Source organism: Capricornis sumatraensis, chromosome X (genome assembly GCF_032405125.1).
Source record: "Capricornis sumatraensis isolate serow.1 chromosome X, serow.2, whole genome shotgun sequence".
In the NCBI taxonomy this organism is placed as follows: Eukaryota; Metazoa; Chordata; class Mammalia; order Artiodactyla; family Bovidae; genus Capricornis; species Capricornis sumatraensis.
The window spans coordinates 67,844,084-67,859,536 of record NC_091092.1 but is presented as its reverse complement, the minus strand read 5'-3'; the positions used below and the strand labels follow the sequence as shown (position 1 = coordinate 67,859,536).

The following is a 15,453-nucleotide window of genomic DNA, read 5'->3' as shown; positions in this document are numbered from 1 at the left end:
ATATAATGTTAATGATTTTATTACACTTTCAATGAATCATAGAAGATAGAAGTAATCTTAAAAGCCAACTAGTCTAACTTTCCATTTAATGTAAAGGTTCCTTCTTCAGCAACGTAGGTGAATGGCTAGTTAGTCTTTGCATGAAAATTTCAAGAATATGAAGCATACTGCTGCTGCTGCTGCTAAGTCACTTCAATCATGTCCTACTCTGTGTGACCCCATAGATGGCAGCCCACCAAGCTCCCCCGTCCCTGGCATTCTCCAGGCAAGAACACTGGAGTGGGTTGCCATTTCCTTCTCCAATGCATGAACGTGAAAAGTGAAAGTGAAGTCACTCAGTCGTGTCTAACTCTTAGCGACCCCATGGACTGCAGCCTACCAGGCTCTTCCGTCCATGGAATTTTCTAAGCAAGAGTACTGGAGTGGCTTGCCATTGCCTTCTCCAATGAAGCATACTACTTTGCAAGATTTTCCCAGTCCATTTTATATATTTATACATATATATATTTTTTTTTTCCAAAATATTCTTCCTTAGACTGAATCAATATCTATTGTCCTATTAATCTAAGCCTTGGTTCCATTTTTTCACTCTCGATTCACCTTATCTGATATAGCCTTTTCTGCACTCCAACTATCAATTATGTAAAGAGAATTTATTCCCTTTGGGGGAGGGGCATGCCATGTGGCTTGCAGGATCTCAGTTCCCCAAGCAGAGATTGAACCTGGGCCATAGCAATAAAATTACCAAATTCTAACCACTAGGCCATCGAGGAATTTGAGTATTTATTTCTTTGTTTTATAGGGATTTGAAATATACAGTTTTTCAACCATTTTATGTGACTCAAGGTTAAGTTATTTTATCAATCTAGGCCTCAAGTTCCTTATCTGAAGAATCTATAAATTGATGTAACTGGTTTCCAAATCTATAGTCTTCTGGATAATATTTACCACTCCACAGTTGCTCATAAATTTATATAATAACTATATCTTTTCAACCAGAATTCCCCCTGTATTAACAGGACAAATATAATGACTACTAAAAATGAGAACTCTCAAGCCTTACAAGCTTATAAGTACGTTTCTATTAAAAATAGAAAAAATAATATTCCAAATTGCTGTTTGTTAGTTTAAATGTATATCATTATATACCTGTTTCCTGTGTACTATGCAGAAAGGGCATACCTTTCTGTTAAATATGCATTCTCCCAAGGAAACCTCCTACACTGTTGGTTGGAATGTAAATTGGTGCAGCCACTATGGAAAACAGTATGGAGGTTTATCAAAAAACTAAAAATAGAACTACCATTTGACCCAACAATTCATCTCTGGGTACATATCCAAAAAAATAAAAATAAAAACACCAATTCAAAAAGATACATGCACTCCAATGTTCATAGCAGCATTATTTTACAATTGCCAAGATATGGAAGCAACCTGTGTCCATCAACAGATGAATGGATAAAAAAGTTGTGGCATGTGTACACAAACACACACACAGTGGAATACTACTCAGCCATATAAAAAGAACAAAGATCTTTCCATTTGTAGCAACATGGACTTGAAGGGCTTTATGTTAAGTGGAGTAAGTCAGATCAAGAAAGACAAATATGTATGATATCACTTATGTGGAACCTAAGAATACAACAAATTAGTGAATATAACATAAAAGAAGCAGACTCACAGATATAAAGAACAAACTAGTGAGTACCAGTGGAGGGGAGAGTAAGGGCAATATAGAGATGGGGCAAAGGGAAGTACAAATTATTGGGTGTAAAATAGACTATAAGGATTTATTGTACATAGGGAATATAGCCAATGTTTTGTAATAACTGTCAATGAAGTATAACCTTTAAAATTGTATTAAAAATTCATTCTTTCATTCCACAAATATTATTGAACATCAAGGATGCATAAGCATTGTGTTAGAGCCAGAGATACAGTAGTAAACAAGTAAGCCTCATATATGCCCTTTGTGGAACTTAGATGTACAATTTGGTAGATGTATAAACAATAAATAAATAGACTAGAAAAATACAAATCACAAAATTTGACCAAGTATTATGGGGGGAAAGAATGAACTAGAATATTTTGCCATAAACAGAGTGTAGTAAAGGGAAATCCTTTCCAAAGTCATATGTCATAAGAATTATTACGGGAAAGGAAATGTTCAGATCCTAGGACCCTTCCCTGCAAGCATGATTTAGTAGATCTGGGATGGGGTGATCAGTATTTTTAAGAAGTATGCAAAGTAATTCTTATGGTAAAACATACTCTGGTGAAATAGAAATAGAAATAATGTTGGATTGGTAATAAGGAAATCTGGCATCCAATAAACCAACTGGCTGTGTGTCCTTCAACAAGCCATACCCCTATCTAACCACACTTTTCTTATATAAAATAAGAGTATGAAATTCAGTCTCAAGATGCCCACCAGCTTTAATTCAATGTCCATGGTATGTGGTATACTATATATGGTATATAGTCAACCATGGGCAATTTGTTTTATATATATACATTAGTGGCAGAGGGTCAAATATTTAATGGAAAAAAAGAAAGGTAAAAACAGTATAAGTGAAAAGCAGTCTTTAAATCTAGTCATGATCTTTGGAAAATAAATATAATCTAAAATTTTTGGAAAATAAATATAATCTAAAATTTAAAAACATACATCTATTTTTCATGAAATTTACTTGTTTTTCAAAATGCATTTAAAACATTGAAAGGTATTGTTTATGCAAATATTTGACACACAAGAGTTCGTTTTGACATCTGTCCACTATAACCCTAACATAGATAGAAAGGCAAGGCATTAAACTAAATTTCAGAGAGATAGGGCAGGGAACTAAATTTATGAAACTCATATGGTGCTTTACACTTATTATCCACATATATTATTACTATCTCAAAACAACCCATTATTATATTACGTCCATTTACTGTGAACTGAAGCACAGAGACAATAAAAATTTGATCATGCTAATTTGCAAATTCTTAAGGAGAGCTGTGTTTTTCCCATGGCATCTAGTAGAGTTCGGGCATATAATGTGTTTGATTTATCTTTGGTGAGTGAGTAAGTCAATAAATAATCGACACAAACCTGTCCAAATTAAAGGAATATATGCACATAGTAACATTCAATGAAGTTAAAGGAAAATACGCCGTTTCCCTTCAAGAATTTTTAGAATTATAAGCTATTACAAGAAAACAAGAATCCAAAATTTCCACATTATTCTACAAGTAGTGGTTGACTAGACATCCTGAGGCAAAGTTCATTTTTGTGATCAATAATTAGAACGTCTATTAGACTTAAAAACATCTACCTAGTTTCTCCCAATATCTCAGAAATATATTTATCTGCAAACATATTCTTGTCTGCAGTTTATCTACCTAATAATAAAAAAGAGGTCTCTTAAAACACAGCATCTTTTCAAAGTTTCTTTCTTCCATTAGTGTGTTGCATTTTGAAAAATCCCTAAAGACAAAAGGATAGTAAGCAGTTCACTGTCTTTCCCATAATAGAAGTTTTTAAAATTAATTTATTTTTAATTGAAGGATAATTGCTTTACAAAATTTTGTAATTTTCTGTCAAACATCAACATGAATCAGCCATAGGTGTACATATGTTCCCTTCCTCTTGATATAAGTTTTAACTAGCCACAGACAAGAAGAAAATTGTAATACTTCTTCCTTTTTCTGTATGTTAGTGTTTTCTATAAAGATAAAGATTTCTGCACAGTCAATGATTTTGGCCATTTTTAACATCAATTATGCCTAAAACTTTTTTATATCAAATAAAATCTTAGCTAGGAATCCTGTGGTTATCTTTCATTTCAGGAGAGTATGTTTTCAGTAATATTCTGTCTCTGTGTCTCCTCTCCTGGAGTATGGGGGTCTCAAGGAACTAGTATGACAATCCAAGGAGTCTGAAAGGTGCTGTCATGATACATGGAGTTTATTAGCATCAATGACAGATTGAATAAGAACAAAAATAAAAAAACCCAGTGGAAAATTTGGAAGATAAATTTGAAAATATCTTATTGAATGTATAACAAAAGAATGAACAGATTGAAAATAGAAATCTCAGGGTAACAGTTGTGTTCCAGGTGCAGAGTAATCAATTCAAGTTGGAGCATATCAGAAGATTCCAGGAAATTTTTCTTTAAGATGATAAAATTGTTGCACTACCAAATGTGTATGAATATACTGAAAGGAGACATGTACAAGTGGGGAAGAGTGTCAGGATAAATTAGTAGTCAGTACCTAGAAAATTAAGCAAGCAAATATACAAGAACCAAAAAATAAGTAAATATTAGGCTTCAAGGAAACAAAATAAAACTATTCAGGAAAGGACAAAAAATAATATTATACTACATAAGATAAATGGTAAAGCATTTACATAGTCATAATAATGTTAGCACTGAATATCAGACTAACCAAAATTATGAAATAATTATACTGTGTGAGAGTAAGAAGAGAAGAAATATGCATTTAGGTGAAAAGGATCAATGAAGAGATCTTGAAAGAGTTAGAATACCTTGCATTTCATAGTAAAATATCAATCAGCAATGCCTAACACTGAAAAAATCAAGAAACAGTGATATAAACAGAAGAAACTGCTAGGTGTTTTCCAATATATTTATCCCTCATCCAATATAATAGAAAGTTTAGCTAGGCACATGGATCTCCATAATATAACTACCTTAGCTGTTTTCCTTGCAGTTAGATATGACTGAGCAACTTCACTTTCACTTTTCACTTTCATGCATTGGAGAAGGAAATGGCAACTCACTCCAGTGTTTTTGCCTGGAGAATCCCAGGGACGGCGGAGCTTGGGGGGGCTGCCTTCTATGGGGTCACACAGAGTCAGACATGACTGAAGTGACTTAGCAGTAGCAGCAGCAGCAGATATGACCATGTGACTCATCTTTAGCCAATGGGATTTAAGTGAACATGTCTTATAGCAGTTTCTGGGAATCCCTTTTAAAAGATAGCTGGTACATACTTTTGTCCCCTTCTTTCTCCTCATCTCTGTTATGCTACTTGGACCATAAATGTCATTATTTTGGACCTTGAGGACAAGAGCTACATCATAGGGATGGCAGAATGAAAGATGAAAGGCATCAGAATCTCTGAGGACTTCACAGGGCAGAACTGCCATGCCAGCTCTAGATTTATACATGGACTTGAAATATCTTGTTTAAAATATTATTTTAATAATAGTTTAAAATAAATGCCTATTTATTTTGAATCATTGTTATTCACAGCAAAACCTAATTCTAATTAATATAGAGTTATTCACAGATAGAGGTAAATACCAAAGAAATCATCTAAAGGGTGGAAATAATTGATTCTGGCTGCCACAAAATGGTAGGATGGGAGAAGTAAAGAATGTTGGTTTTGTAGCAAGTTCTACAGAACTTAACTCCTTGAGCTATGTGTGTATATAATTTTGATTAAAAACAACAATGACAACAAAAACTCATTCTCTGTATTTCCATAATTGTGGCATTTTCTTAGGCACCACATACCATGTTCCCAACTCCAATTCCTCTTCAGTCACCTATATTCTTTTGTTATCTCTTTTGCTAGACTTCAGGCTCCTTAGAGATGCATTTTCTTAGGCACCACATACCATGTTCCCACTCCAATTCCTCTTCAGTCACCTATATTCTTTTGTTATCTCTTTTGCTAGACTTCAGGCTCCTTAGAGATAGGATGTGTCTTATGTATTTCTATTTCCCAGTTCATATGTATAACACATAGCATTCTCAGTCTATGAAATCTCAAAGAGCCGGACACAACTTAGTGATTAAACAGCAGTAGAATGCTCAGTAAATACAGGATTTAATTTGACTTCTCATCTGAATCCTAAAAAAATAAAAAGCAAAAGTCTGGGCATGACAGTATTCATTTTGAGAATATCATTTATTTTTAGAAATATGCTCTGATTTTCCCCTATATTTCTCCCTCTTTATTCATGTATATATGTATGAGAAAATATTTTCTCCTCTGGAAGAGTTCTGTATTTTGTTTTTTTTTTTTTTCTTTAATAGTAGTTACCTCTTGATTTTCTGGAATGATCCTTTACTGTGAGCTGAAGACTATGTTTACTTGCTCAGAAGAGCCAGCTGTTAGCATCTCTTCTGAAATCTGCATTAAATGAGCCATGGAATCAGCCATGGCAGGAATCTTTATATCATAGAAATCAACAAATGATACAAATCAGAGTGTTTTTCCTTAAAAAACTGTTGTTAAATACTTAACAGTGCACTACTGTTATTATCTAAATCTTATACAAATATTAATATCTTTCAAATGGAATGTAAGCTACAGTTTTCATGACTGATCACTATAATTTTCAATCTATCATTAATTATATAGTATGTGAGATGTGCAGTAGTGCCCCACTATCAGAGTGAGTGTCTGAAACCAGGGATAGTATTTAACTCTCTATATACTATGTTTTTTCTATACACACACCTGTGCTAAAGTTTAATTTATAAATTAGGTGCAGTAGGAGAAAATCTGAATTGCCAGCATCATTACCCTTAAGCTTTGGAGCAATTATTAAGTACAATAAGGGTTACTTGAACACAAGCACTGTGATACCATGACAGTTAATCTGATAACCAAGAGGACTACTAAGGGATTAATATGTGGGTGGCATATACAGCATGAATATACCAGAGAAAAGGATGATTCACATCCTAGATTGGATGGAGCAGGACAGCACAAGCTCTATCAGGCAGCTCCAAACAGAACACAACCTAAAACTTATGAATTGACATAAGAATTAGTAGTTTTATTTAACTTGAACAGATGTAATATTGAAATTGATAAAATACTTTTGCTTCAAATTTCAATCGGTTTTTCTTGAAGCAGATTAATTGATGTCAATGTAGATTAAATGCTAAAAGAAATCTAATTTTTTTACTCGATGTACTTATTGGAAACATTTTTAAGTATGTCTGAAACAACTTAGTTATGTAAATCTACAGTCGGCTAGTAACCATAGGGGTTTGGTCCCAGGACCATCAGGGATATGAAAATCCATGGATAGTCAAGTCCCATAGTTGGCCCTCCATAGCTAGAGATTCTGCATCTCCATGTAAAAGTTTTTGAGTGGACATAGTTTTCATTTCTTCTGAGTATTACCTAAGAGTGGAATTTCTGTCATATATCTCTGTGTAAAAAGTTTTGAAGATTATTTTCCAAAGTGGCTAAAACATTTTACATTTTTACCAGAAGTGTATAATGGTTCAAACTTCTCCACATTCTGGTATACACTTGTTATTATCTGTTTTCTTTAAATTATTATTATAGCCATCATAGCGGGTGTTAAGAGGTATCTATTTCACTGTTGTTTTGATTTCCATAATGACAACTGATGTTGACCATGTTTTTATGTATTTATTGGTCATTTGTAAATCTCTGGATAAATGTCTATTCTAATCTATTGCCCATTTTAATTGCATTATTTGCCTTTTTATTATTGAGATGTAAGAGTTCTTTACATATTTTGGATATGATTCCTTAACATAGATATGATCTACACATATTTCCTCCCATTCTGTGGGTTTTTTCACTTTATTGGTAGCATTGTTTAAAGCACCTCATACAATTTGTAATTAATTTTAATTGGAGTATAGTTGATTTAAAATGTTCTGATAGTTTCAAATGTACAGTAAAGTGAATAAATTTTATGTATATCAATTATTTTTCAGATTTTTTTCCTATATAGGTTATTATAGAATATTGAGTAAAGTTCCCTGTGTTATACAGTAGGTCCTTGTTAGTTATCTATTTTATATATATATCAGTGTGTACGTGTTAATTCCAATTTCCTAATTTATAACTTCCCCTCTATTTTCCCTTGGCAACCATAAATTTGATTTCAAAATCTGTGAGTCTCTTTCTATTTTGTATATAAGTTCATTTGTATTATTTTTATTAGATTCCACATATAAGTGATATCATATAATATTAATCTTTGATTCACTTCAATTGGTTTGATAATCTCTAGATCCATTCATGTTGCTGCAAATAATATTATTTCATTCTCTTTTTATGACTGAATGATATTTCACTGTGTATATGCACTACAGCTTCTTTATCCATTTACTTCCAGTGGACACTTAGGTTGCATCCATGTCTTGGTTATCATAAACAGTGATGCAAAGAACATTGTGGTGCATGTATCTTTTTGAATTATAGTTCTCCCCACATATACATCCAGGAGCAGGATCTCTGGATCATATGGTAGTTCTATATTTGGTTTTTAAGGAACCTCCATACTCTTCTCCATAATGGTGTTACTAATTTGCATTCCCACCAACAGTGTAGGAGGGATCCCTTTTCTCCATAACCTTTGCAGCTTTACTGTATGTAGACGTTTTTATGATGGCTATTTTAATTGGTGTGAGGCACTTTTCAAAGAACTAGAACAAAAAAATTTAGAAACACAAAATAATCCAAATAGTCAAAGTCATCTTAAAAAAGAAAAATGGAGCTGAAAGAATCAGGCTGCCTGACTTCAAACTACACTACAAAGCTACAATAATCAAATCAGTATGGTACTGGCACAAAAATAGATATATAAATCAATGGAACAGGAAAGAAAGTCCACAGATAAAACCACACACCTATGGTCACCTAATCTATGAGAAAGGAGGCAAGAGTATGCAGTGGGGAAAACATCAGTTCAGTTCAGTTCAGTTCAGTCACTCAGTTGTGTCCCACTCTTTGCAACCCCATGAACCGCAGCACGCCAGGCCTCCCTGCCCATCACCAACTCCCGGAGTTCACTCAGACTCACGTCCATCGAGTCTGTGATGTCATCCAGCCATCTCATCCTCTGTCGTGCCCTTCTCCTCCTGCCCCCAATCCCTCCCAGCATCAGAGTCTTTTCCAATGAGTCAACACTTTGCATGAGGTGGCCAAAGTACTGGAGTTTCAGCTTTAGCATCATTCCTTCCAAAGAAATCCCAGGGCTGATCTCCTTGAGAATGGACTGGTTGGATCTCCTTGCAGTCCAAGAGACTCTCAAGAATCTTCTCCAACACCACACTTCAAAAGTATCAATTCTTCAGCGCTCAGCCTTCTTCACAGTCCAACTCTCACATCCATAGATGACTACTGGAAAAGCCATGGCCTTGACTAGATGGACCTTAGTCAGAAAAGTAATGTCTCTGCTTTTCAATATGCTCTCTAGGTTGGTCATAACTTTTCTTCCAAGGAGTAAGTGTCTTTTAATTTCATGGCTGCAATCACCATCTGCAGTGATTTTGGAGCCCCAAAAAATAAAGTCTGACACTGTTTCCACTGTTTCCCCATCTATTTCCTATGAAGTGATGGGACCGGATGGCATGATCTTCGTTTTCTGAATGTTGAGCTTTAAGCCAATTTTTTCACTCTCCTCTTTCATTTTCATCAAGAGGCTTTTTAGTTCTTCTTCACTTTCTGCCATAAGGGTGGTGTCATCTGCATATCTGAGGTTATTGATATTTCTCCCGGCAATCTTGATTCCAGCTTGTGTTCCTTCCAATCCAGCGTTTCTCATGATGTACTCTGCATAGAAGTTAAATAAGCAGGGTGACAATATACAGCCTTGACGTACTCCTTTTCCTATTGGAGCCAGTCTGTTGTTCCATGTCCAGTTTTAACTGTTGCTTCCTGGCCTGCATACAGATTTCTCAAGAGGCAGGTCAGGTGGTCTGGTAGTCCCAACTCTTTCAGAATTTTCAACCGTTTATTGCAATCCACACAATCAAAGGCTTTGGCATAGTCAATAAAGCAGAAATAGATGTTTTTCTGGAACTCTCTTGCTTTTTCCATGATCCAGCGGATGTTGGCAATTTGATCTCTGGTTCCTCTGCCTTTTCTAAAACGAGCTTGAATATCAGGAAGTTCACGGTTCACGTATTGCTGAAGCATGACTTGGAGAATTTTGAGCATTCCTTTACCAGCCTGTGACATGAGTGCAATTGTACGGTAATTTGAGCATTCTTTGGTATTGCCTTTCTTTGGGATTGGAATGAAAACTGACCTTTTCCAGTCCTGTGGCCACGGCTGAGTTTTCCAAATTTGCTGGCATAATGAGTGCAGCACTTTCACAGCATCATCTTTCAGGATTTGAAATAGCTCTACATAGTCTTTTAAATAAGTGGTGCTGGGAAAACTGGGCAGCTGCATGTTAAGGAATGAAATTAGAACACTGATTTAAGACTTGGACTATAAAGAAAGCTGAGCATCAAGGAATTAATGTTTTTGAACTGTGTTATTGGAGAAGACTCTTGAGCGTCCCTTGGGCTGCAAGCAGATCCAAACAGTCCAGTGATAGTTAGACTATAAAGAAAGCTGAGGGCAAAATAATTGATACTTTTGAACTGTGGTGTTGGAGAAGACTCTTAAGAGTCCCTTGGACTCCAAGGAGATCAAACCATCCTAAAGGAAATCAATCCTGAATATTCATTGGAAGGTCTGATGCTGAAGCTGAACCTCCAATACTTTGGCCACCTGATGCAAAGAACTGACTCACTGGAAAAGACCTTCATGCTGGGAAAGATTGAAAGTGGGAAGAGAAGGGGATGACAGAGGATGAGATGGTTGAATGGCATCACCAACTCAATGGACATGAGTTCGAGTAAACTCCAGGAGTTTGCAGTGGACAAGGAGGCCTGATGTGCTGCAGTCCATGGGGTTGCAGAGTCGGACATGACCAAGCAACAGAACTGAACTGAACTAATATCACACGGGCTTCCCTGGTGACTCAGCTGGTAAAGAATCTGCCTGCTATGTAGGAGACCTGGTTGATCCCTGGATTGGGAAGATCTCCTGGAGAAGGGAAAGGCTACCCACTCTAGTATTCTGGCCTGGAGAATTCCATGGACTGTAAGGGGTTGCAAAGAGTCAGAAACCACACAGAAAAATAAATTCAATGGATTAAAGACCTAAATTTAAGCATGGATATTCTAAAACTCTTGGAAGAAAACATAAGCAGAACACCCTGACATAAATCATCACAAGCTCTTTTTCAATCTACCTCCTAGAGTAATGAAAATAAAAACCAAAATAAACAAATGGCACCTAATTAAACTTAAGTGCTTTTGCACAGCAAAGGAAACTATAAACAACACGAAAAAACAATCCTCAGAATGGGAGAAAATATTTTCAAAGAAAGCACCTGACAAAGGATTCACGTCCAAAATGTACAAACCACTCATGCATCTCAATATCCAAAAAAAGAGACACAATCAAGAAATGGACAGGTGTTCTAAGTAGCTATTTCTCCAGTGAAGACATACAGGTAGCCAAAAAAGCGCATGAAAAGATGTTCAACATCACTAGTTATTAAAGAAACACAAATGATGAAATTTTTAAGGCTTTCATTTGTGACACTCATCAACTACAACATGAAAATTATTGAAAATCCCTTACCCGAACTATTTCACAGTCAACATTTAATTCAGTTGCAACTGCTTCAATTTTTTCTCGACAAACAGAGCCAAGGCTGGTCATGCCATTGTCCCAGTACTTCTTAAGAGTGGCTAAGTCTTGGTCACTGAACTGAGTGCGATCTTGTAGCTGTAAAGAACATTTTGAAAAATTAGAATAATCAATAATCAAATATTAAAGGGCATCATCAGAGCAATTGATCTCATAATTCTTACTCTGTGTTTCCCCATTCTGAAATGGACATTTTCATGGTATTTATTTCTATGAGATGAACATGTGCTAGAATAAAATAGGTTAAAAAAAGTTAACTGATAGTAATTAAGCAATGCTGATTTTAAATGGTTGTAACCACACAAATAATACAGGTAATTGTAGAAGATACAAATCCATTTTTAAAAGAAGATAATTTAAATCACTAACCATCCTGGAAGTTACATTTGTTATATTCTCTCAAACTATTCTCTATAATGCATATTTTCACACTCATACTGCATATATTAAAATCACCAGAGTTGAGATCATATCACAGTGCTCTTTTGATAAATTAACCTAGATTTACTATAGATAAGCTCCAATTAATGTTATAATTAATTAAAATTTTAAATAAGAGAAATATAAGAAGATAATGTTTTTTAAAAGAACAATCACATTTATATCTTCAGAAAGTTTCAGAATAAGCCTGTCTTTTTAATTCTTAGCTTTTTTAAAAACCAAGTAACTATGGACTTTATATATTGTTTTAATTCAGTGAATCCTAGGGGCACCCCTAAGAAGTAAGTTAGAAGCATGATGGAATAATGACCTTTATTTGTGAATAAGAAGACATGAAAAGAAAGGACAAAGGACTTTCTTTCAACAGGGCACAGAGATATCATGACAGTTAGAAATAGACATATATCTGATTTTTTCTAGTAGTTTTATCCCTATGATGTCTCCAATTATTTCAAGGGGTGGTTAAAACATCTAAAAATTAACTTTAATTAAAAATATATATTCTGTAAAATCCTGTATGAGTATATGCGTGTTTGTGATGAAAGAGTGAGAGTGATGAGGAGAGTCGGAGAAAGCCCATGAGAGTGAATGAGTAGAGAATTAAAGTGGCAAATCACGGCATGAGGTATGAGGTTCTGTCGCTGCCTTCTGCCTAAGAATAAATGATCTGGTCCCACACAGAGGAGAGACTTCAAAGCCTTCCTAGATATAAATAGTTTTGAACGTTTCTTCCTTAACTGAAATTTAAAAAGGAACTCTCTTCTAAATTCATTTCAGGTAACAATGAAAGGTAATGTATAAGACATGTAAACCATACTTAAAAAGGGTTATCATAGCTAATACTGATATAATAATAAACAACAGGTGCAAATTTGTTTTAAAGCTACAGTTTTTTAAAACAAATTTTAGCTATCAGGATGTAAAAGCAATATATGAATTCTCAGTTTACTACCAAGAAAATGAAGTTAGACTGTATAATTAACACGTGTCTCTCAGTAAGACATATAATACAGCTTTTCTTTGTGTGTTAATGAATTTCAATACCAGCTAGATCTCTTCTTCCTGCCATAGTTAAAAACAAACAAACAAATCCTAATTACTAACATCATTACAAGTACTAGTAATAAATTACGTGTTTACAATAAAATAATCAAAGCGTGTCATCCAAGTTTTTTTTTTTCATCAAGTAAAATAATGATCAAGTTATTTATAACATAAAAATTTTATGTGTCTTTCCTATATCGGAGTTTGGCGAGATGGCAGAGTAGAAGGACGGTGCTCATCTTCTCTTGCAAGAACACCAAAATCACCACTAGCTGCTGAACAACCATCGACAGGAAGCTGTTCAGTTCAGTTCAGTCGCTCAGTCCTGTCTGACTCTTTGTAACCCCAGGAATCGCAGCACGCCAGGCCTCCCTGTCCATCACCAACTCCCAGAGTTCACTCAGACTCATGTCCATCGAGTCAGTGATGCCATCCACCCATCTCATCCTCGGTCGTCCCCTTCTCCTCCTGCCCCCAATCCCTCCCAGCATCAGAGTCTTTTCCAATGAGTCAACTCTTCGCATGAGGTGGCCAAAGTACTGGAGTTTCAGCTTTAGCATCATTCCTTCCAAAGAAATCCCAGGGCTGATCTCCTTGAGAATGGACTGGTTGGATCTCCTTGCAGTCCAAGGGACTCTCAAGAGTCTTCTCCAACACCACACTTCAAAGGCATCAATTCTTCAGCACTCAGTCTTCTTCACAGTCCAACTCTCACATCCATCCATGACCACTGGAAAAACCATAGCCTTGACTAGACAGACCTTAGTCGACAAAGTAATGTCTCTGCTTTTCAATATGCTATCTAGGTTGGTCATAACTTTTCTTCCAAGGAGTAAGCGTCTTTTAATTTCATGGCTGCAATCACCATCTGCAGTGATTTTGGAGCCCCAAAAAATAAAGTCTGACACTGTTTCCACTGTTTCCCCATCTATTTCCCATGAAGTGATGGGACCGGATGGCATGATCTTCGTTTTCTGAATGTTGAGCTTTAAGTCAACTTTTTCACTCTCTTCTTTCAGTTTCATCAAGAGGCTTTTTATTTCCTCTTCACTTTCTGCCATAAGAGTGGTGTCATCTGCATATCTGAGGTTATTGATATTTCTCCCAGCAATCTTGATTCCAGCTTGTGTTTCTTCCAGTCCAGCATTTCTCATGATGTACTCTGCATATAAGGAAGCTGTTGGAACCCACCAAAGAAAGATACCCCACATCCAAGTACAAAGGAGAAGCAGCCACAACACACTTGGTGGGGCACAATTATGTTTAAAATCAAGCTTCATACCTGCCAGAGACTCTTGGAGGGCATAAACAAAACCCTGTGGGCACTAGGACCCAGGGAAAAGAGCAGTGACCCCCTACAAGGGAGAGTCAGATCTGTCTGAGTGTTTGAAGTCCTCCTGTGGAGGCATGGGTTAGCAGTGGCCTGCTGCTGGAAAGGGGCACTGGCAGCAGCAGTCCTGGGAGCCATAGTGTGAGGTATAAGTTCTCTTGAAGGAGGTCACCATTAGCCCCACAACAGAGCCTCTGGGTGGGTGATCCACAAACTGGATAACAATAATACCAAAGAAGTTCTTGCACTATTGCAAAAGTTCTAGGCTCCGCAACAGACTTCCCAACCAGAGGATCTGGCAATTAGACTGAGAATCCTCAGGGAATCTGACTTTGGAGGTCAGCGGGATTTGATTACAGAACTTCCACAGGACTGGGGGAAATAGAAACTTTTGGAGGGCACAAAAAACAGGAATCAGAGATCAAATTGCCAACATCCATTGGATCATAGAAAATAGGAGGGAAATTTTCAAGGGAATTACAGAAAAACATCTGTTTCATTGACAATGTGAAAGCCTTTGACTGTGTGGATAAAAACAAACTGTGGATGGGAATACCAGACCACCTGACCTGCCTCCTGAGAAAGCTCTATGCAGGTCAAGAAGCAAAAGTTAGAACTGGACCTGGAACAACAGACTGGTTCCAATTTGGGAAAGGAGTACATCAAGGCTCTACATTGTCACCCTGCTTATTTAATTTCTATGCAGAGTACATCATGCGAAATGCTGGGCTGGATGAAGCACAAGCTGGAATCAAGATTGCTGAGAGAAATATCAATAACCTCAGATATAAGATGACACCACCCTAATGCTAGAAAGTGAAGAGTAACTAAGGATCCTCTTGATGAAGGTGAAAAAAGAGAGTGAATAAGCTGGCTTAAAACTCAAGATTCAAAAAAACTAAGATCATGGCATCTGGTCCCACCATTTCATGGCAATAAATGGGGAAACAATGGAAACAGTGACAGACTTTATTTTCTTGGGTTCTCAAATCACTGAAGATGGTTACTGCAGCCATGAAATTAAAAGACACTTTCTCCTTGGAAGAATAGCTATGACCAATCTAGATAGCATATTAAAAAGCAAAGACCTTACTTTGCCGACAAAGGTCCATATAGTCAAAGCTATGTGTTTG

The 15,453-nt window shown here is 36.1% G+C and overlaps 1 protein-coding gene across 1 annotated transcript in view; it reads right to left on the bottom strand.

Annotated features, from left to right (window-relative positions):
* HDX (highly divergent homeobox) overlaps positions 1 to 15,453 on the bottom strand; it is a 214,712-nt gene that overhangs the window by 85,997 nt on the left and 113,262 nt on the right. Inside the window, exon 4 of the mRNA XM_068962922.1 lies at positions 11,437 to 11,583. Within this exon, the coding sequence (XP_068819023.1) occupies positions 11,437 to 11,583 (147 nt within the window). The remainder of the gene's footprint in view (positions 1 to 11,436; positions 11,584 to 15,453) is intronic.